Below are 25,310 nucleotides of genomic sequence, written 5' to 3' on the forward strand. Positions count from 1 at the left end.
TGTCCAGTGCAGGCTGACCATGGTATTAGTCGACCAGTGGTGGTCAGAGATTTCCAAACACTCGATATCAACTTGAAGTGTGGGTCTGTAGACGTGACGGACAGGTGACAGAGGCTTCAGATTGAAGTGCGGACAAACTTAACAATATTGTTGTCGATTGCTGTTCGTGTTATAAACAACACGTGTTCATTTCATTTCTGAATCAGATACAAGCATTAAGTAGGCGTCATGAGTGGCTCTTCATATCAGCAACAGTCGTTGTCAATTTCACGACGACTCGCAGCAGGTGACAGCAGTGGAATGATGGTCAATATCGTGTACATATAGCCAGCTGGTGGCATATGTTGCACCTGGCGATCTATTGCACTTTAAATCGGCTGTAAACCGCCAGTGTCATGTACATTACAACGTGAGAGTTGTATATTTCACTAACATGTTGATTGCAGGTACAGAGCCTGAGTGATCGTAAAGACCATTACTGTTCTGCAGACTAGTTCAGCGATATCTGTTGCTGATTTCATTACAGATTTCGATTCTTTGTTCCATCGAAACTAACGCTGGTTCATTTCCTTGACTGAGTGTGAGCTGTACTCCACATTTTACAGTATTTCAGAAATCTAGCGCCGTGTCAGTTTAATTTACAAAGAAAAGCCAAACTGATGCAGGTCGCAGATCACTTGTCGAACTCACGAACGCAAACATTGTGCTCTGTAGTAAAGAATCATACATTTGGCTAACCTGAGATTCGAACTCAGCATGAGTTCAAACAATGCAAATTGTTTATTATTACGAAAGGGCTTGTCAAGTGACGATTGCTATGGTGATGACATTGTACCTCTGTGAAACAGCCTGTTGTCACCGTATGATGTCCTCGAGGGAATGATTTCCCTTCCTTAATAAAAACCTTAATAAAACACATAGAGGAACCTCTTTAATATGGAAAGTATTGTTTCTTGTCAAAATCGCCCGGATTAACGAATCCATGTATCTATGTCTATATATAGAAGTTGCCGGCATCAGTCGCCATGACTACGGAGCTTCCGGAAAAACGGGATGTGTGGAACTTGAACTGAACGCTACTCCTCTTAATACCTGACACAATACTCACACACACACGTTGGGAAAAGATAACGTGAAATTCCGTTTGCTTATGAGTTTGCACACAGACAAGTCGCTATGTAATGCAATATTAACTGAGTTTCATGCAGAATGTTGACTCTCCGAACGGTCATTAATTGAGTTCATGAGAAATGGAAAAATGTTATGTTTATTTTTCACTGTGTGCGTCTTTACCTTAACAATAAAAGAGTGAATAACGGACATGCAAAACTAAATATTTTCACAATAAATACATTATGAGTAATAATCATTTGCTTCATATAAAATACATGGTTTTTCACGCCAGATTACTCTGTAGCATATAAATGGTAATTGTATACATTGTTGGTGCTTCGGGTTGGTGCGATTGACCTGCTCATATTAAAATATTGATCAAGTTCGTCGAACATGTGATCTATTTGCATTGAACCACAGTACCTGCTCCGTAAAACAACATTCACTCACTATGCAACAGTAGTGACATGCCTCACCCACATACTGACTTGCAGAAGATATGGCTGTTCTGGTAATGATAGGGGTGTTTTATTAAAGCGTTAAGACCTTCGCAGAAACAAGAGAATCGAGTTAATGTTATGTTTTATGACAAGCAAACTCTCATATACAATATTCAATCCTTTTCTTCAAACTACATTGTTTTCGAATCAAGTGTTAAACTTCATATTGTAAAAATTAAACAAATTTAAATATTCGAAAATTAATTTCACCTGATGAAAGAGTAAGCGTATACTCTTAAACGCCGTTTTCCTTATTATACAGAAGTTGACATAATATTTCACCGCGTATCACTTATGAATGCCTCTCAAAGATTTTTAATTTAATTTATTTTTATTTCGTTTTATTACAGCCAATTTTAACATATTTTACAAATAATACCAGGCCACGGAAAGACGAACACGACAAGAGCAACATGTGCTTGTCATTCCCCTCAATATCTTTAGAGGTTTCAAATTGTCATAAAACAATAAAACGTCAGCATCATATAGGTATCAGCGGGAGGTCTCGGAATTGTTGTGCTGCATCACCCAAGGAGGTTTATCCCTGTCATAAAGCTCCTGTTTTATTGAGTGGAGCCTGGGGTTAATTCACATAGGTAGCTGCAGCTCACCCCAGCACGTGGGAAACTCGAGATGGAGCTCCATATTTTATTGATATTTTAGCATATACAGGGTATCAAGGACTTAAGGGAATTTTAGTGTGACTCGTGATATATTTATCAATGTGGAAAATGGAAGCGCTTCTCTTTACTTGAATATTTTGTAGTTCGTTATAACAGTAGTTCGATACAAGCATTCGACTAAAATAGACAGCAAGTGGCTTTGAACAAAATAATAGTCGTAACATCTGTCAGTTCGTTACAAGCGTGTCCATAATGAACATAGCTTATGTTTTGTGTATAGCTGTAGAAGCCTACAGCACACTATGTCAGGAATTTGCGAGAGACTGAATGAGAATATTGCTGTCAAACACCTATCGGCTTATACTCTATGTTTGTATATTATATGTCATGAATAAGTGATAATTGTGTTTTAATTATATTTGATTTTTTGGTTGCATGTGACCTTTAAGTACATGCATGGATACAGTTGGAGTGAGACAGTTAGCTGCTATAGACAGGGCGACAGGGATTCGAACTCACAATCAACGAGTATTCTACTATATAATATTCATAATTTATTTACGAGCAGGATTAACGGGATCATCGTGAGTGGAGTTCCCTTAAAGACTTGCTGCTGTTTGTTATCGAATTAGGGGCGGTGGGGTAGCCTTATGGTTAAAGCATCTGGTCGTCACGCTGAAGATCCGGGTTCGATTCCCCACATGGTACAATGTGTGAAGCTCATGTCTGGTGTCCCCGCTGTGATATTGCTGGCATAATGCTAAACACGGTGTGAAATAATGCTCACTCACTATTATTGAATTAAATGTAACTGAATTAATTAAACGTCTTAGGGGGCGATTTGATGTCAGGAATGAGTAGATAAGAGAGCTGGTGCTGCTTCTCAGCGTGTGAACCGATAAAACATATATCAGTCGTGAATAAATGTAATATTACATGACGCTTGTGTATTTTCATATCAACAGTTTAATCGACTCTAAACAACGCCACCCTTTGTATTCACACAGCGTGTATGTGAATAGTTGGCGTCCAAGAACGAATAAAAGGAAATTAAATATTCTGAAAAGCCTCTCAACACCCGACACAATTTAAAAGTCTGATAGAAGTCAGCGTCCTTTCTTAAAACATCTATATGAACTCGCGACATTCACAAGCCTTACGGTATATTTAGCTACGGGATATGCCTAAATTGTGTATTTCTCGCTTGAGCTGAGTTTTAGGTTTATTATATGTGTTCCACGTGAGTTGACAAAATGGAATAAACACATACATTTACGAATGTTCCGAATGGCTCAGAAAGACATAAAGGCAACGTGTTGTGATGTTCTAATTGTTGTCTGGATGTCTATTACTTGTTAATTTCAGATAGGTACTATCAGATAAGTAATAGGAGTGTATAGAATGTAGGTGATAAAATGACGTAGGTCAGAATAGTAATTTCAGGGTGGCGATCGATCTTATACATGCTTGTCATATCAGTCAGAGGTACACATGAATGTATTAAATGCCACGTCATGTTACCAACATGACTAATTTTTGTCAACTTTGTTGAAAACCATTCGGTAGTATTTTTCTATCTACCCATCCAACGACCGATTCATTCATCCATCTTTTATTCCCATCCATCCTATTTTCCATCCTTCCGATCTATCCATCGTCAATCTAGTACAGTAAACTACGGTTATACCGAACTCAAACGGACCACTGTTTTAGTTCGTTACAACGGTAGTTCGTTATAAGCATTTCGACTAAAATATGCAGCAAGTGGCTTGGACCATCTGTCAGTTCGTCTTAAACATAGTTTACTGTATTGTATGTGGTATATGCTCCAGAAGTACCCTACAGCACAGTGTAAGGAAATAGAGTGAGTGAATGATTGAGCGAAATAGCATTGTAACAATGTTTCTGAAGAAATATCCACTATCATATTGGGTAGTGTCACAAAGCAGTGGGTTTTATCTATGAATATACAAGTACAGGTTAATACATTATTTGAGAATAATAGTAGAGCATTATAGGTAATATTAATTCATTAGAAAAACATTCATATCATATCATATCAAAGTCGTTGCAAAGTGAGTGAGTGAGTGAGTTTAGCATTATTGCAGCAATATCACGGCTGGGGACACCAGAAATGGGCTTCACACATTGTACCCATATGGGGAATGGGTGTGACGAGCGAACGCTTTATCCACTAGGCTACCCCACCGCCCCTGCTCGTGCTAGACCCCTAAACGCCGCGCGGACCCTCCGATCAACACCCACCCGTCCTAAATTCCAGTCAAGTCAATACTGTGTTTGCTTGAAAGTAATGAAGCCATATCAGGCGTCAAGCAGTTCCGATAAGATACGAGGTGAGTGCAAGGAGAGTGTGATAAAGTGCCAAAATAACTGTGAAGATTTCTCGTCATCAAACATAGTTGACGGCACAATGTTTAAACAATACCGATAATAACTAGGCTGTGTTGAACACCACTCAGGCAATACACACCGGGGTGGCATGTGGGGGCTCGGGACGGGGACGCGCACGGAATGCGGTTATTGAAGATTAGGTTCTGAAATTGTGGATTATCTGGCGATTTCGTCTTGATGGGAAAGCTGAATTTATGTACATATTTTGGCATGTTAAATGCTCGGAATACCCTCGTTGATGTGTTTAAAGGTGTGATGGATGACGAAAAGATAAAATAATATATGAGTGCGAGAATTCTGTTGGGGCATCGGTAGTCTTATCTGTCTGTTGTTTTGAATCTATCCTAAAATCTCAAGTGATATTATCTCGAAAAATTCCCAATTAATGTAGATTGTTTACGTTTCATAGTAATTTTAGTATTTAAGCATGATTATTTATATTGTGAACTGAGTCAAGATTTTGTATTACCGGGCATTGCTGTGTGTGACTTATGTGATATATTTGTTTGTTTTCGCATGTATTAATATACTAACTGGATGCAGTGTGCGAAATAGTTTCCAAATTTTGTTAGCCAGTCGGGCTAGCTATGCCTTAAGGTTACTAGCTCGCAAAATAATTCACTAGCCCGAAATTTGAATGGAGAAACTGACCAAAAGAGTACAAGAATAGATGAAAATAAGATATTGTCGGCATGACCCGGGTTTCATCATTAAGCCGCTAGTACGATGAACATTTTATCAGGCCATGACCTTGCATGATTTAAAAGTTTATAATAACTAAACAAGTCGGAGAAAGCGATATATTTACAAAATTACCCCATGAAAATTCACTAGCCAGTTGGACCAGTGACTGTGGAAACGTACTGGCCCGACTGGATTTGTACTAGCCACGGGCTAGCGGGCCAGTGGCTATTTCGCACACTGACTGCCGGGATGATAGGGTTTCCCAACAATTGATCCTGGACCAGACAAACCAGTGATTGTATTTATGAGTATCGATCCACATTGAAACATACTCCCAGATTACTTCCAGCAAATAACTGCTAAACAGCTGGTGCGGGTTAGTAACACTCACTCGCTCACTCACTCACTCACTTACTCACATCGCTAATCACCGACCATTGCCTGACCATCCGATCCCTTTACATGTAGTCGCTTCGATCCCCACATTGGTGCTGGTGACAAGTTCTAAATCGGGTTATTGTGTCTCTTATTACAGAGTTCTCGAAATGATCCACTTTGGATGAGATAAACCAGTGGAACAGCTATGCAAGCCAGGTTAGACGCTGCCACCAACAAACCGACCTCCACATCCTGGCTCATACGACAATAGTGAGTGAGTTTACCCCCAACTCCCCATAGTGTTGCAGTTATTAATCCCCGGAATCACTTCCTAACGTGTGAGTGTGTGTAACTAAACTAGAAAATATTAATGCAAGAACATTGTTTTTTGTAAAAGGATGGATGGATTTTGCAGTTTTGCAATTCGCGTTTAATGTTAGCATAATTTTGTAGAAAATATATGACAAATGAATTAGCAATGTTACAAGTTATTCGTATCACTACAGACATTTAAAATGAATATTTTTTGTAGTTTTCTTGAAAAAGGTGCACATAATTGAATTCGTCTTTTAGATCTGATTATGTAAGAACAAGGAGGTCACTTTTCGTATTGCTTCCAAACCTATAAATAACAGCATTATGTTATCATAGGAAATATTAACATGTTCTCTGTTGACAACTTCCCATAATTGTCAAAGAAATATAAACAATTATACTCAGAATTTGCATTATTCGATATAGAAAGCTTCAGTATTGATATGGAGCTATATGCAGCATAAACAAACGATAGTGTTGTGATAAAATGGTGTATATTGATCGTAAAAGAGAACAGCCATGGAAACTAATTAGCTGGGGTCAATCGACTAAATTACATACTCCAAACAAAACCCTAGCAATCCAAATTCCCAGTCAGTGGTTATCACCACCTGTCGAATCACACCGTAGCTTGTACATAACACTCATCAACCCGATGTGCAATAGACAAGTGTATGGTGTCGGTCAGTCGCTGTCCCTGGTCACTGTCCATATTGTGAGTTGACAAAGAAGTATTTCATCCCTGGATTTACGGACTAATTGACCCCGGGTAGTTCATTTCGTGGCCTCGTGTTATATAAATTGGACTACAAATTAGTTTACAGGTGTGTATTGATGGCGGTCTCTTTGAAGCTGATGTTGTCAATTTCAGGTGTGAATTTCAAAAAATGGTGGTGATTTCAGATAAAAGTGAGCTCACGGGTTATTCAATTTTGTCAAATGTAGCAGGTATTAGAGGATTTGAATGAATATTACAATGATATAATACAAATCCCACACGGTGAAAATCAACAGAAGTGCGACTCTACGAGCTTAAACACAATACCCAGACACTCGTGTTAAAGGAGATGTTTATTTACAATATGATGCTGGCTTCACAGAATTACCTGAAAATATTTACACACCGCCGAGCGGTGAGATGTAAGGCATGAGGTTAGGGCTGTGTATTAGCAAATATATTGTATTTGCAGTATAATGCGATTCAGGTACCCGTATTGTGATACATTGGGAGCTAAAGTGTTAAACAGTGAGTACCACTGATTGTACATGCAGATCCTAACCTCTACACTCTAAGACCCTAAAAATAAAGGTTATGATTTCAATAGCAGTGGACAGTTAAAGGTTGAATTTCTCTATTTGTACAGCTCAGTGTATGTAAATTATGCCGATTTTTGGTAATTAATTACGAAGGGAAACATCAGTTGTGAATGAAGGTCTGTGTAGATTTGATCTTAAACCATAGCGATAATCAGAAAACTATATACCGGTTCTCAGAAAATAAGAATATCGCAAAATGTATAGTTTGAAAAACATATCGCGGTATACCGTCATATCGGTAACACCGTGTAGTTATACATAAGGTTAAATTTTACTTTAAGTCACAAATTGATTCAACTTTTATTTTTACTAAACTATTTCTAAACTATATTTTACATATTTTAATAGTATTGAAACATTGCACCCCGCGCTCTATTTGCATGCACGTGATTTACACGTCTCATGTTTGAATGAAATATACATAGAAATACACAATCTACAACGACAAACCTTTGTAGAAGGCAGAAGAACGCTTGTGAGCAGTAGACGATGAATCACTATGAAATATACCGTTTTACAACAGCACCCTTGATTATCTATCGTACTATACATCTATTGCGATAATCATAGGTGAAATTGCGATGATGGATAACGAGGATCACAGAGTGTAATGAACTGACTGACTGAGTTTAGTATACGATGAAATTCCAGCAATATCACAGCGGGGACACCAGAAATGGGCTTAACACACTGTGATACACCTGGGATCGGCGTGCGAGCCAACGCTTTAACCACTAGGCTACCCCACCGCCCCCTACTACTACTAATGTATTGCTATTATATACTTGGAGTTTTCCAGTACACCAACCTCTTTGTATCTGATGCCGAGGTTAGTCTGATAAATTAAATTTAATGAATTATTGAATTCAGCGTGAAAAACATAAAATTGTCGATTTCAGCTAACTGATAGGCTATGGGAGTAAGCTTTCAAAAGATTTTGATTAAAATGTGATTTCGTTTATGTTATATCTCTGATTATGGTAATGATTTTGTGATTATATCTGCTGCTGTGTCGGGCAATCGTTTCAGTCGCACATTGTATTCAGGTATTTTAGAGGACAGCGAGCCGCTATTGGAGGGGCCATTTGCAGCTGAGAGAGATGGTGACAGGTTGGTGTCGGCCATCATCAGATCACATCCTCGTAGCCACAGAAAACAGCTGTTCGTTGGTTCGACTGCTTGGCTTCCTAGACGGGGATCGTGATCTGCAACAATATTAGAATTTTAAAATACGTCATTACAATCGTATGTAGAAAAATATTGGACTTTCATTTGCATCTGTTTACTTTCAAACGCCTCCCTCCACTCCCCCTCCCCATATCAATGTCTTTAAACTGATGTACAAACGGATGATGATTGATAAGCTCCCAAGTTCTCCTCCTTCTTTGCAGGTGGACCAGAATTCGCTACATAATAGAAATTAGTGAGTACGTTTTACGCCGCTTTTAGCAATATTCCAGCGATATCACCAGAAATGGGTTTCACACAATGTACCCATGTGTGGAATAGAACCCGGGTCTTCGGCGTGACGAGCGAACGCTTTAACCACTAGGCTACCCCGCCGCCCCTACACAATATGAATGATATGTTCTGTAATAGCTACCAGATATAACAGTTTAACAATAGCGATATGAAAAATGGAACGTTCTTAATTTTTTTGAGTAGTATATAATGCCTTGGCCCACATGTTTAGAAATGTACGCATTGGCCTAATATTTCATTTATTGTGGCAATAATGTTTATTTTGTGGAGGTACGATTATGGATTATATCTGTATAAGATAACATTACCGTCTTGTTAACTCCCTAAGCTTATACGATTGTAGTACAGGAACACTGGCAAGTTTTGTAAATTATCACTGCCTATGAGCGAAGTCATGTAGTCACTGGTGACACTTAGCCGGTGAGTCGGTGACACGAATAATAATATGAGACGAATCTGTTTTCGAACTCAAGGGCAACGGCTCCTGACACTACTAGGGGAAATAACTCTCCCACAACTTCCCCTTTCCCCGATATATATGTGTAAACGTGAGGAATTTACCGACGTACATACCTTGGATATTTTCATCTCGATTTCACTGCCCCCGACACCGCTATCACTGCCTAGGGTATCTCTCGAGCTCCACCCGAAATCGTCTTTGTAAAATACATCAGTTACCTAAATCAGAAAATTGAATATTTAATCAAGTTGCGTGTTCAATTTGTAAACAGAACGAATAAAGGAAATAATTTCAGTAGCATCTCTACCATGAATCTCAAACCATAAATATCTGCGAAAAAGCTAACTAAATTGGGGCTTTTCTCGTACCTGTCTGGCAATTATTTCCGCCAGATTGTTAACTTCACGTTTTACCCGAAGCTTGGCTTAGTAAAGGGCATGGTTTGTCTGGTGGATTTTATCTCCCATAACTGGGAGCCCCCGAACACCCCTGGAGACACCCGTGGATGGGTAATTGTACAAAATAAACGATAAGAGGGATCAAAGAGTTGTTGTTTTTATCTTCAGTTGGTTTTAGGATTTACATAAAACTTGATGCTCTCTTCCATAGGGTTCAGAAATAAATTCACTTGCACAAACGAGTTTATTATTTGTTTCTTATGGCGTTTTACCTGCAACAGTCCGAGTGAGTGAGTGGGTTGGAGTTGGAGTAGTTTTTCAGTTATATCACGGCGTGACGCGACCAGCTTCTTATTAGAAGTGAGTGAGTGAGTAAGTTTAGGTTTACGCATGATTTCAGCAACGTCACGACGAGAGACAACGGAAAAGGGGGTCACTCATTGTCTTGTTTGAGGATATTGCCGATGTGACTTTAAATCTTAACTTAATCTTGTTTGAGGAAAGCCTAAAGTGCTGCAGGTCTTGGAAGGTTTCCACTTTGGTGAAAACAACGAGCATGGTTATGACGCTTACAATGAGTGAGTGAATGAGTTAGTTTTACGTCGCTTCTAGCAATATTCCAGCAATATCACGGCAGGGGACACCAGAAATGGGCTTCACACATAGTACCCATGTGGGGAATCGAACCCGGGTCTTCGGCGTGACGAGTGAACGCTTTAACCACTAGGCTACCCAAGCACCCCTTATGGCGCTGACAAACCTGAGAACATCGAGATTCGGGATTCGATCCCATGCCCATACTTATGTTATAACAGTCTGAGGTGCCCGTGTTGCTAAACATATTCCGTCATGTTGATTAACACCATTAAACAACATGTTGAATTGTATAAGTAAATTGTCTCTGTGGAGACTTCAGAAAAGTTTGCTCCAAGACGAATTTAATATTTGTCACAAGCGGACGAGGTAGATCTTGCTCATGCTATCGACCACTGGTTCGTTCGATGTATATTCGAGTACAGAATTGCGATATTAGTGTGAATAGTGCTATTTTTCATCAATGATGCACACATCTTTTGATACTCACGCATTTGTGTCTTTGTTTTCGGTTGGCCTTGACCGACCTCACGACCTGATTGTGACGCTGCATAATGTCAAGGACGCTGACCTCTTGATTAGAGTGAAGGTCATTGACAGGCTTCCAGCTGTTTACGTCAGCTTCTATCGCCTGCAAATATTTGCATCAATTTTCTTGTTAAGACAAGTCATTATAATAGTTGTGATTTAGACTTCAGTTCCAAAGCGAAGTTAAAATGCTAAAAGAAATTAAATTTAAAAATCCAAACAACTCTCTTCAAACATCCACAGTAACTATGATCGAATATTATGACCTACAAAAATTGGTTCATATGATCGTTCGAGATAACGGCATCTACAATAACTGGCTCGGATGTTTTGCAAGCGAGAAAATATCAAAGAAATTATCAAGAAAAGAAATATACTTCCGAAAGCATTGGGAAAGTGTACACATTTATGTGTAATAATTATGTGTAACATGTATTCATCTTGAACACTTTTTATTTAAAAACAATTAATCTTTAATAAATAACATTTTGAACAAAATAACACATTTTGTGAAAGAACTATCTATATATATATATATGCACTATAGCTCCTTTCTTGCATACGATCCTTTACCCCTACCCTCGCCAATCTCATCACACCATCAACCCAAAAAACGGAGACCTTATCGAATTCATCTGCGTAAAAATTCCTTTCGATAATCTGATACAACATACCTTTTTATGATGACGACATGAATTCATTTCCTTATTATCATCATCATCATTTGAGTTCATTTTCAGGTCACGTGAAGACCTTATGACGTCATTGTATCTATTTTGTCTGGAGGCCGTACTTGTGTACACTGATGGTCCGTCAGATAAATCAGAAAGGTATGATATGTTATTAGCAACATATTTCCCCTTATCAGATGTGGTTTTGTTGTACATTTCAGGGGCTATCGTGATCTCGTCGAAGTCCCGTAAACCAAGATGTCCCGGTCTGGTTATCTTAACCTGTTTTTTTCGTTTGTCCAAATATTTAATAAGACACACGATCGTCATGATTGACAATGACAACAGCACCGTGACACAAACCAGTACGGTAACAATCTTCAAATTCTTGTATCGGTCGGAAACTCCCTCATCCGTTACGTATAATTCCTGAATTTGAACATTGAGGTGAGCTTTTGCTTGTAACTGAGGCGTGCCAAAATCAGACACAAGGATCCACAGTGTGTACATGCCTATATCAAGCATGTCAATTTCACGAGTGGTTGAAATATGCCCAGTAGAAGTGTCAATATCAAAGAGATCTGACTCATTTTGTGATATTAAAGAGTAAAGTAACTTGCCGTTTTCACTACTGTCTATGTCATAAGCTTGCACCACAGCGATGTCTGTTCTTGGCGCTGTTCTGTGTCCAATGACAACAGTGTCGTTATTCTCTATAGGAAATACAATAACAGGACTGTTGTCATTTTCATCGATGAGTGAAATCGACACGAAAGCTGTCGTGTTCATAACAGGGTGTCCGTGATCTGTTGCTACAATTCCGAATTCGTATGTGCTGATTCGCTCGTAGTCCAACTTTTCAGAAATAGTTACACATCCGGTTGACGTCACGAAGAAAGGTAAGACATCATGTCTGCCTTCCGTCAGAGCTGTGTAGGAGACATTGCCGTTCTCCCCTGAATCAACGTCTTTTGCTAATACACACCCAAGTACATATTTCACCGGTTCGTTTTCAAGAATGCGGAAAGAATATAGGGATTTTTCAAACAGCGGGGCGTTGTCATTTTTGTCCGTAACGTTGACGATTACTGTTGTAGTAGCAGTTAATGGATTCTCTCCCATATCGACCGCCGACACGTTCAAAACTATTTGGGACGAAATTTCATAATCCAGACGTGAATTTGATAGAATGTGACCCGTGTTATTGATACTGAACTTGAATTGTTTGTTAACGTCACTGACGAGGTCATACGTCACGCGACCGTTGATCCCGACGTCATTGTCCAGCGCTGAAACCTTGCCTATATACACGGGCAGTGTGGAATTTTCTTGTACAACAAACCGATATAGTTCACTTTCAAATACAGGTTGACTGTCATTTTCATCTTCAACTACAACTGTAAACGACGATGTTGATTCTAAAGGTGGATTTCCCAAGTCATGACAGCTGATAACTAGATCGTGCTTTGAATTCAGTTCTCGGTTCAATGGTCTTCGTAAAAATACTTTATATTCATTCTGTTGAAGTTTTTCAAGTTGAAAGAAGTTATTTTCCATTGAACAGATTGTTTCACCGTTGAATCCAGAATCTTTATCTTCAACATTCACAAGAGCGACAACACGACCAAATGGAGAAGACTCTTGAAGCGAAGCAACACCATTTCGACTAAAGAGCAGCTGTGTGTTTATTGTCGGTGCATCATTCTGAGTATCCGTAATGAAGACGACGATATTAGCAAATGCTGAGAGTACAGGAAATCCAGAATCGGAAGCTTGCACTTTTATATCAAATCGTTTCCCACCTTCCGATCGTAAAGATGTCAGAACACGCACTCCACCAGATAAAGACCCTATTTGAAAATGCTGTTTCACATCTGGTGAATTGTCTCTTGCAAGTGAATACACAACCCTGCTGTTTAAACCCTCATCTACATCTTCAGCTGTAACTTGCATAATTGTAGTGTTTGTATTTATAGATTCGGGTATCCTTGTTTCGTATGACGTTTGTTGAAACACCGGAGGGTTGTCATTTGCGTCGCTTACATTAATACGCACGGACAGAGTACTATTCCTTGTCGTACTCCCACCATCAGTGGCTGAAACTGATGTTGTATAACTTCGTTTTGTTTCTCTGTCAAGATCAGATACCAGTACTAACCAGGGTGTATATCCTTTAACCACTAGGTCAAATGGAATATATGTTGGAGACAGGGTGTAAGAAATTAAATGGTTATTAGACGATCCGTCCTTATCCACTGCAAGAGGGAGCGCTACTGATGACCCAATTTTCGCATTTTCCGTAAAACTCGTATGAAAACTTTCAGCTTCAAACTCAGGGGTATTATCATTAATGTCAATGACTTTAATATTGACATGCGACTTCATGAAAAACGCACTCGTTAAAGACTGCACGGCTATATCCAATTTCAAAACGCACTCTTGTACATAGCTGCACATTTCTTCTCTGTCAATAGAATCTATTGCAGATAGGTCACTAGAAATATCGTCAATTTCGAATTTCCTGTCCAGTTTGTCTGATCGAGAAACTATAGTGTATCTTAGTGAACTGGTGTCTTCTGTCTTCAGTATCCTGGATATGTCTGTGAGGTTCGCCACAGTTCCCAACAATACTGGAGGAGCTGCTTCTTCCACCAGAGTTAAATGTGAATCAGCTGAAATATGGGCTACAGCTATGATAAGGAAGAAGACCTCCCTGTCCATGGTACTTCGTTGGCCTTGAGTACACGTTGATCTGGAACATAATAAACGAACCTGTCGTTATCAATTTCTTCAACAAGCTAGGAAATTCACTGTTATAGGCTCAAGTCATACGTGAATATAACAAACACTATTTCACTTCAGATGCACTATTTATAACATCTTGTTTCTCATCCACAATGCTATATTGCCAGCTGTTAGTATATGGCTAAATGAAGTAATTATGTTTGCAAACATCGATCTTCACTGATCCATACATAGAGTTTTCACAGCTATTTATTCCTTTACATGAAATGGAATTTGTTTTTGAGGATAGTCAAGACTGTGCGTTCTTTTGCACAGACGTTCTGTATTTAACGGAACAAATGCTAACTCAAACTTAAGGCTAGCAATATATTATAAACATTGCCCATCGTTAATGTGTGTCTGTGTACTGATAGGTCATACTTGAAAAGAGGTGGGTCAGTTTGAGAACCTCGTACTAAATTGCTTGGCGAAAGAAAGCACATTGGTGGCGATAAATGAACCAAGCCCTGAAAAAATTACTGTTTATACTTTCTTTTGCCCTGGTGTTCCATGGTGTGTGAGGGAAGATTGAGCATGGCCATCTTAGGTTGTCCTGGGAAACATGTGTTCATGCCATCATCTACTGATGCAGTTTCCAGGCTCTATTCCCCATAGTGACATGGATAAATATTATTGTCAGAATTAAAATACCTCAATACAATTTTAAAATGTGAAACAGTTTGTCTGAAGACATGCATTTTAAGTCTAACATTTTCATCGATTCCATGTACCTTTTGCACCCAAAGGCTTAAATTTGATAGCCAAATATTCATGTAGTAAGCAACACCATTAGTCTGTAAGCATGGAATACAAAACGACCAAATTAAAGGATCAAATGCTACCATATGTCGCATATTTTAGACTGCACGCACGGATTCTTTCACAGAAGAGCATTTGAAGCTGCAGTGGGCATCTATACATCCAGCTTATCAACACAAATGAGCTATCCGTTTTGAGGCGGTCATGTTTCGCTGGACAATCGCATGGGCGTTATAAAATAGTCGGTATCTTTCATGAAATCTCGGCCCTTAATCCCCAGCTTTGGCGCCAGTAACAAACAGCTGATGTGCATTTCAGTAGAAACTTTTATACGAAATTTATCGTAGTTTTATTTCAGTTTCAAAACGGTTCCTACTCTCCAGCTATTTAAAAAGTGGGAAGGATTTAAAAGAAATGAATTGGGAGTCTCAGACGGTAGCAATCAACGCGGCGACCTGATATTTTCTTCAAAGATGAGGGTAATCTCGACACGCCTCCACTTCTTACTGCTGAAAAATGACTCGGGTGTATGTTCACATTTTCAGTACATCAAAGTAACGGGTGTACCCGTGCTTTTCATTCACGGGTACTGACTTGAAGTTTGATAGAGCTTAAACACTTATAATTAATGCGACTTTGACATTGATGAAGCTTCTACACAAAGAAATGTGGTTCCCGATGTCATACGTAATTATCGATTAAAGACCGATATGTGTGTTCTAACAATGAATCTCAAATATCAGTCAGTTTGGAAACATCAAAACAAGTATTGATATCTTGATGCTAATGAACCTCCCATATCTACTTTGAAACCTCGTTATACCACACAACCCCTCCTTCAAAGAAACCTTATGGTAAAAATGACATCACATTCGTTGATCTGGGATTAGTATTATTCGGACAATTGTAATGGAATCGGAACCTTCCGGATTACCGGGGTGACGCTTTATACCATATATACTCTATATGTACAGCAATAACTACACTCACATAAAATAAAAATAATCTCTTATAATGATAAAAATAATATGAACATTGAAATCAAGAACCATGATACTCCCTGTCGTTAAACAATAGATTATGTCATAAATATTCCGTTCATCATGATAATAACAACAACCTATTATGTTTCTATGTATTCACATGATAGATCTTAAACAAAAAACATGTTTTAGGAATATTGCAACGGATTTAAGAGGATTTATTTTTTAAAGTTTAACAGGTTTGTCATTGTATACATATTTTTGATTTGACTTCATTCATAAATTGGAATACTTTGGACAAGCGAACAAGACACGAAATCCATCCTCGATGCTGTAATAATAACAATTTGTACAAATGATATTAACATTTTCAACATTTTTACGTTCCTTGCAATATATACTTTAAAATCGTGTAGAGATATTCTAAATTTGCATAATACTCGTCATCCTAGTCAATAGTTCCCAGTAAAATTTGCTTCATTCTGAAAACATGTATGTGTGTAATACCATCTGGAACACGACTGTCACCTGAAGAAGAAACCAAATACAAGACACACTGAGATACGCACCTAAATCAAATAGATGAACTGCATCGTTCATGCATGTCAGTACAATCTAATATTGACACAGTCAGATCGGTATCTCGTGTGAACTTCTCATTTAATACCGCCTTACGTAGCCTTGAATAACACCCTTCTTCCCGATGAAGCCGGTAACCCTAGAAGTTCATTTAACCAGGTAATTCGTTGATGAAACGGATAGCCATCACTAAAGGAAGCCTTAGCACTCATTGACAAAATCTCACGACTGCTTGCTTAATAAGAGGGGTGGTATTTATCTAGATGGGTTTCATTTGTTACCAAATTAAGGTAGATTAGCATCTTGGTGTCAGTCAGCTAAACTGCGGGATCTACAAGACAGTTGTTCTGTAAGGCTGGGTAATGAATTGTACTGCCTCTGACACGTTGTTTCATCCAGACAGACTTCGCCTGAGGATATGGTATGATATAACGGCTTTGTTGATTTGGCCAACATGGTTGTGTCTAAGTATGCCAATTTGAAGGCTTCTTGGTTTCATTTGTGACCAGAGTGCTTCATTTATTGTGTACAGAGTACTGGGATATGTTCAGGTGGGAGGGATCAGACACGTGTTTGTATCATAACAGGTATTGTTTTGCTGGATCATACCAGGTTGCATTATGGAATGGACACAACAAACAGACTGCATCGACGATGTGTTGTGCCAGTCGTTCGAGAAATTGTTTGTAATTGACAGTTCAACACTTTAAAGACAGTCACAGTAGGTACTTAAGAGCACACAGACACACGCTTGCATGCGCACACACACACACACAGACACACAGACAAACACGCACGCACGCAAACATACATACATACGTCCGTCCGTCCGTCCGTCCGCCCATGCATGCATGCATGCATGCACATACACCACATACATACATACATACATACATACATACATACATACATACATACATACATACATACATACATACATACATACATACATACATACATACATACATACATACATACATACATACATACATACATACATACATACATACATACACAGAGACACACACAGACGTGTACATACATATATACATACATACATACATACATACACACATACTGACGCACTGACTGACTGACTGAGGTTTAGTTTTACGCCGCTTTTAGCAATATTCCAGCAATATCACGGCGGGGACACCAGAAATGGGCTTAACACATTGTGCCCATGTGTGGAATCGAACCCGTGTCTTCGGCGTGACGAGCCAACGCTTTAACCATGGGCTACCCCACCGCCCTACACACACACACATACATACATACATACATACATACATACATACATACATACATACATACATGTTGCTACGTGTACATACATACATACAAGCACATACATACACGTGTACATACACATACATACATACATACATACATACACATACACACATACAGACACACATACAGACGTGTACATACATACACATATACATACATACATACATACATACATACATACGCATACACACATACATACACACACATACATACATACATACATACATACATACATACATACATACATACATACATACATACATACATACATACATACATACATACATACATACATACATACATACATACATACATACATACATGCATGCAGGCAGGCAGGCAGGCAGACATGTTTTGAGCAGATAGTCATGAGTAAACCGACTGTGGCCAATACGACATCGTCGCAAAATTACCTCATCACGTCTTGACTGACAACCCAAGTAGGTATAACCAATTGTTGGCTTCAGTTCATGAAGTTTATTTCTTCCTACTTGGGTGTCCCACCTGTTTTGCATGAGGACCCGAGTACGTGTGTGTGTGACCTCGTAGTGTATAACAAAGTAAAGTAACACTACCTCAGGTAAAGTACCACGTAAAATAACACCACGTAAAGTACCACCACGTGAACTCACACCACCTAAAGTTTAAACACATTTTAACTCAATTTAAATCAGAACATATTGGCACTTACTTTTTTATCTATACAATGTATCCATATTAGCACGTTCCACCCAGAATTTAAAACATGTCAGTATGTCATTGCGAAATTAGAAATATGTCTAACTGAAAACGAAAGAAATAATAAATACAAATGCCTTTCAACTGTGAATACATATTCACCTCCTCTGTCACCAATTACGACTAAAGTTACTGAGCCAAGCATATCTTTCATATGTAACCCATGACAAGGTACACTACCCTTGATCATCGTTTTCATCTTCATCTTAAATAATTTTCGTTATCACTACTTCATCAGAATATTATTACTTTGTTTTGGTCTCCACCATCAATTCGAGATGAAGAAGGCTGTGGTATGTCCACGTGGGCACATTTTTCTGCCATTCAAAAATATGAAACCCTCAACCCCCAGGCCAGGCCAACCGGCCGCTGGATCTGCCTTAAGAACATGTTTGTACAGTACACACGCAAAACACTTCCAAGGGCGTATAAATAGCCGAGAGTCTGTTTACAAATAGTTAAGCATCCGTTGACATGTAGTTTTCACTGAAAACAAGAACCACCGGTAGTTTGCTATTCAATCAAGTACTAAGAAAATATACAGATGGTGAATAGAACACATACTTGGCCTGTTTCTGGGAGACATTCAGGCTTTGTCGATATGAATAACCTATTCATATTTATCAATATACAGAATTGTCATGTTCGGTTGAGCTGATCTCGATGGAGGCGTTTTCATACTTCAAACATGTATGTCATGAGACATTTGTCCTTTGTAGACATGCCCAAGGCTTGTAATCTGTGTATGTTGAAAGACATGAAACGTTAATTTGGCGAATAAGCATATATTTACTTCTCATTAGGTGAAAGTTTGGATTTTACGACAAACAATTGATATGAAAAGCGGTTTTGAGATAAGTCGTCGTTTCGATTTATGTACAGCGCTTTTGTGTATTTAATATGCTGTCTTCATCCTCAAGTCATCACACTGAAGGACTCTCACTTAAGTCAGGAGTTGTGTTGAGATGCTTCATTTCTGTATTGGGTGTCGGTCGTGAGAGTGAACATTTTATACGTTGTATTGGCGCATACAGTTCAGATATAATGTTAAACTTATTTTATCTCTTTAAAAAAGCTTCATAATACATATTCATATTTTTAAGTGCTACAAAGTAACTGAGTTACAGTTTCTGAAAATGTATGTGAATGCAAAACCCATCAACCAATGTTTGTTTTTCCCTAAGATAAAGATTATATCTGTATCCCACATTGCATTCTAAAAATGGAATTAGTTGGATTTAGCTTGGCTTTAGGTACAAATACTTTTCCAACAAGAGAAAAGGGTTTAAGAATAATACCACTTTCGTAATCGGAATTTATGTGCACGCATGATAAATATTACTAAATAATACATACACGATGAAATCACTTTAATCTGGACGATATCCAGTGAATCATCAAAATGACTTCGGGAAACGAACCAGTGGAGGACATTATTGTCCTTCAGCTTCCCGAAATGTTGTGTCCCGGAAGGCGGAATTTCACACTAAAGTGATTCAGACTACGTAGATTATGATTTACAAGATTGCAGGATATAACACAAAGCTTCATACACTTGACGTATACATTATAAATATTTTACATAGCATCAAGAGGTAGATACAATTCGGATATGTAAATTGGTTCACATCACAATGAACAACTTCAAAATTATTTCCGCTCTAACGACAAAGAGACTTTCTACCTACACAATGCACCCTTTCAACTGATGTCTCAAGTTCAGATTCACAGAGAACGTGGAAAGAGTAAAGTTAAAGATGTTATCAAAGTACCCCTGGGCAAAACACTCACTGGAAAATTACCTTTTCCGATCTAGCCTACGCTATGTTCAATCTCAGCGCGTTTCTGTGATTAATCATACAAATATTATGAGACGCTTCAGTGATAAATGTAATTGGATGACAGGGTTAGAGCAAATAACAAGACAAATTCGTGAGTTCGGGTTTGGATGAAGCCTTTGTGTGTCTAACAATAGTTGGGTTGTAACACTTATATGTGTATGTGTGTCCTCTTGCTGAGATTTGTTTTGAGCAGTTGACAGTGTCGGTCTGTCCTTGAGTCGCACATGAGTTTTCGGTGTATGTCTGACTGAACTCTTTAAAGATGTGATATTTTTTAATTTCTAAAATGAGTATTAAATCTGGAGCCTTGCAAGTATACATTATTGTCCGAGTCCAAGTGTAACAAAGTGTTTACCGAATATGTATTTTCAAAGAAAAGTATATAACAATCTAGAAAAGAAAAAAAAATCCATTTTGTTGTTGTTTTAAATGGCATTCATAGCTAAAGAAAATGTTGTTTAATGGTTTACTAATATTTCTATTATTTATGAACACAATTAACGCCAGGCCAACCTATGAAAGACGGGATACAATATGGCAGACACTTCAACACAATCTACGCCGGTCTCTAAACAAAAATGTTGAAAACAGGACTATAAATGAGAGATTCATTCATCTACCTATGAATATTAAAATATTGGTAAAATCATGAAATCGCATTAGCACAACAGGGCCAATGTGAAATGGGTTTACGACAAGGGGAACATTTCTCACCCCTTATATTCAATTTCTAATTAATAACGAATGCGAATGAATAAATGGGTATTGCTTCACGAAGAATGATACTAGGGTTTGGTAGCATATGATTGCCTTGTTATGTGCAGATGACACTTTACGTGTCTGAAAAAGAACTGTTATCAATAGATGTCTTTTTTAAAACAAACCCCACCCGCCTAAGCCAGTCTCGGTGTACCCAACACATGCTATGTTTCTGTTTAACGACCTATTCAATAACATGAAAACACAGTTGTACTATACGGAAATGTGTTTGAAATCAGCAGGGACAAAAGCATCTCCTTGTTGTATGCCACCCGTTGCTTCTCTCAGAACGTCATTCCGCTGGACAGGGATCACTCACAGGTGTTGTTTCTTCCTGAAACCCCTATCTCTGCATCTCAGTCCCGGAGGCGCTGATGGTCAAGTGGTCAAGGCGATCAGTTTGACTTCTCTCGCCCACTGGTCAGACACGCTTGACCCATCTGTCATAGTGATCTTTCAGATTCAGATGCCCACTTCAGGGCTGTTGTTCATTATTACATGATATCACTCACGCCTAGAAATAAATGGCTTGGATACCACAATACACTTCCACAAGGGGATCGTTTCCTTTCAAACAGATTGAAGGAGCGAGTGAGTTAAAATTTAACGTCACCTTGTCAATATTTCAGCAATATAATAATGAGAAAGGTCTTACATGCATAATATACACAAGTTGTTACGAATCCAGTCATCAAAAGGTCTGTAAAATAACAAGGGGTTTCAAACAGAGATATTGATAGGGGCACAGTATAGATCCAAGGTTTCATCACGAAAATGTGTGCTTCTTGATAACATATTATAGAGCAATATATGCGTGTTTTAGTTTGACGGCTGACACACAACACCTTCACGTGTAACAAATTAAATATTCTCAGTTGCAATGTGATTCGTCAATATATCTATGTACCCGATACCATTAATCACCATCAACCGGTTCGGTAAAGCTGTAAGTTGCAACGCTTTGATGTATTTTTTTTTTAAAAAAGAAGTAAATAATTGGATAAATCAATTCTTAATCAAATAGTTTCTTATTGATTGTTCAACTTTCGGTGAAACATTCAAGAGGCGTATGGAAATTAATTAAACTGAGAGACTGGTCTTTTCAATTACGCAACTGACTTCCCCTTCGTTATATAATACATCTAAGCTCCATTCGACACGGTTTACTTATTACATAACTATTTGAACTTCCGATTCACCTTTTGCATAATGAGATGAACCGTTAACTCGAAGTCATCTTTTACAAACAGCTTGGAAGCTGGGTATTTGTTTTGGCAGGTCAGTGCTAAATACTGTTGTCTTTGACAGAAGCTGGCAAGATGCTGTCCCTGGCCACCACCAAATATTGACCAATGGTCATCACCTGTGTCTGGCGTGCCCTGAGGGATCTCCCAGCGTGACCACTGTCCACTAAAAGCCGACTAATGGATTGCTGGTCACTCCTGTTCGGACACAATGCCTTGACCATCATCGGACAATCTCCAAATACAGTAATGACCCCTACCAATCTATTTCATCTCGTTAGCTGAAAATCACAACTACTTGTTATTGTAAATATCGAAAAAGTAGTAAAACAGCGTGTGTACATTTCATTGTCTATTCCTCGCAAGCCGATTGGTGGGTATTGTCGATTTCAGAAGAGGAGGTACAAATTTCAGTGTAGATCCGCGGCATGTGTGTTCGTCACAGAATGGTATCTACTTCAAATGGATTGTCGAAGGTTGTCGATTTCTTGTCAATAGCATCCCTAAGGTAGAGGAAGGGGCTTTGATTAATCGGGTATAAAAGACCGCTTTTGACTGTTTGCACGCTGCACTTGAATTTAATTGGATAAATTAAAAATTGAAATCCACCTGAGGCTGAAGACGTTTGAAAGGGTCTGATTGGCCGGTTGATAACAAGGTAGCCGGAAGGGAAATATGACGTTTTATCAGATGAAACCAGTTCATAAGGTTTCAATTTGCGGTTATTAGCCTTAATGTTAGAAACCTTTAGCCAGAAAATAGAAATTTGACGACAAAGACTTTTAACTTAAACCGCGGATCACGAGATAGAGACGGACTAGTGTTTCCTGTTTCACAGGTATGCAGTAATAAAAGACTCTGCTAATAATGTTGCTGTAATGTGTAGGTGTGTCATATAACATAAACACTGTCAGTGATGCCTAGACTGTTCAGAATGTATTCCGGTGAAACGTAAAGTTCACAGCTGCTGGTGTGAAATGTGTTTCTGATCACGATGGGTCAAAGAGAAGATGATCCAATGAAATGTGTCTCTTGAGACTAAACTAAAGTTAACTCCTGCATGTAATAGTGGAAAACATGAAATAAAACAGAAAAACGGAAATTCGATGCTGATGCATTTGTTACGTTTTCCTAAAATTTTTAGCATTTTGGCCATGTTCAGGTTTCAAGCGTTTACTTTCTATAGTTCGGCAGGTGATTTTGCCCATTTAGACCGTAACCGTAAGTATAAAACGATGATGCATCATTTCTCTGATATTTCAAGCTTTTGGACGACTATTGTGACTTAATAGGACGTAATTTTAGTTTTAAGTCTTGAGAATGGCATTCTCTACCGGTGAAGTAAATATGAGAAGGTATTCAACATATAAGATTCATTATGTTTTAATGACAAATAAAGTCAAATATCTACACGAAGGTTTCAGTGTGTAGCGTGAACTATCTTGAATTAATTATCTTGAATATTCTTAAGTGTTTCATTTTCACATTTGTAATTTTGTACATGAAATAAGTAATTATCTTTTGAAGAATACCAACCCAAACATATATCTAAAACACCACCAACAGCAATAATACCAAAAGGACAAAACATTCCCCACCCCACCTCCATAAAAATATAAGCAAAAGAAAAAAACCCAGACAATATGTTGCATTTTATAATATTATGGTTAATAAAATTTAAAAAAAAAATCTAATCATATCATGTACGAAAGGATATTTTTTAAATACCACCATTCACTTCTTTACTTGTAAATGATTTAGTAGCATTATTGTACCACTTTCATGCAAATCATGAATCACAAAGGTGTAATATATGATAATTAGTTAAAGTAATGTCAGTCATCACTTTTCAAATAATTAACATATAAATAATTAATTTTCAAAAGTGTTGCATGGATATTGCCTTTGGAAACTAACGAAGGTATTGTCTGTGTGTCTAAAAGTGCCCATGTCCCAGACTCTAACAGATCCACAATGAGGCAGATTGGAAGGGTTATTGCAAGTATGCTAAACAGAGTACACGCTGCAGTGTTAAATTATTTAGCGATGTCCCCACGTTTAGAAAATCATCTACTTATAGGTCAAGATAAGGTCAACTTATATTTGCATATGGTCTGGAATAGAATGTGAAACTTTATTGTAAATGAGTCCAATATTTTTATATTTCGTTTTAACAGTTTCTTAATTATAATATTTTAGAAAAGCAACCGTATTGAACCAATGCCGTTTTGGCTGTATTACCTCTTACATTAATCTAACAAGTGGTGCAATTTGGCAAAGTAGCCCTTTCGTAAAATACAGTTTTGTTAAAGGTCACTATCAGATACAGAAATTCCCTCTTACCCTCACAACACACGCCAACTAAAACCGAACACCCCAACCACATCCCTATCCGTCAACACCACTAAATTAGAAAAAAACAAACAAAAACAAAGAACAAAACAAACGAAAATAAACCCAAACAAACAAAAATGAAAAACATAAAATAATAACAAACAATAACAGAAAAATAAATAAATAAAAAAGGCAAGAAGGAACAAAAATGTATCGAAATCCTCTGTTGATAAGAAACTGATAGCATTCACTTGAGTTGATGTTTTAAATATGTTTTGTTTCAGTGAACTACTCTAATTCCACGTGCAGTGAGTGTCAACGAACATACATGTAGATGTTCATAATTCTAGATAAGTAGAATGTCCATAAAGGAAAATATAACTACACATCAGTGATATTAGTGATGGTAATTTAATTTGATGTGATATAGTGTTTTCTAAAGATGTAAGTTTAACCTTTCGTAAGAACATATTTGCCCTATAACTCTGTTGGATAGATGAACTGTCATTGATAAGTTTTGA

At 38.0% G+C, this 25,310-nt stretch overlaps 1 protein-coding gene across 1 annotated transcript; it reads right to left on the reverse strand.

Annotated features, from left to right (window-relative positions):
* Window positions 1–8,529: 8,529 nt before the first annotated feature.
* LOC124276044 (protocadherin-9-like) lies at window positions 8,530–14,196 on the reverse strand. The gene is made up of 4 exons (XM_046711687.1): window positions 11,839–14,196; window positions 10,767–10,907; window positions 9,398–9,502; window positions 8,530–8,547 (listed from the first exon to the last, which is right to left on the reverse strand). The coding sequence occupies exons 1-4, from the start codon at window positions 14,194–14,196 to the stop codon at window positions 8,530–8,532; spliced, it is 2,622 nt and encodes an 873-aa protein (XP_046567643.1).
* Window positions 14,197–25,310: the final 11,114 nt, after the last annotated feature.

This window comes from Haliotis rubra, unplaced genomic scaffold, assembly GCF_003918875.1.
Source record: "Haliotis rubra isolate DU_JTF1 unplaced genomic scaffold, ASM391887v1 Scf205, whole genome shotgun sequence".
Lineage (NCBI taxonomy): Eukaryota > Metazoa > Mollusca > Gastropoda > Lepetellida > Haliotidae > Haliotis > Haliotis rubra.

Coding starts and splice junctions, on each gene's coding strand:
- LOC124276044 (XM_046711687.1), bottom strand. CDS start 14,196: ATGGACAGGGAGGTCTTCTTCCTTATCATAGCTGTAGCCCATATTTCA. Junction 10,908..11,838: donor TGAAGATTGTTACCGTACTG/GTTTGTGTCACG, acceptor AAATATTTGCAG/GCGATAGAAGCTGACGTAAA. Junction 9,503..10,766: donor GAAAACAAAGACACAAATGC/GTGAGTATCAAA, acceptor TTTCTGATTTAG/GTAACTGATGTATTTTACAA.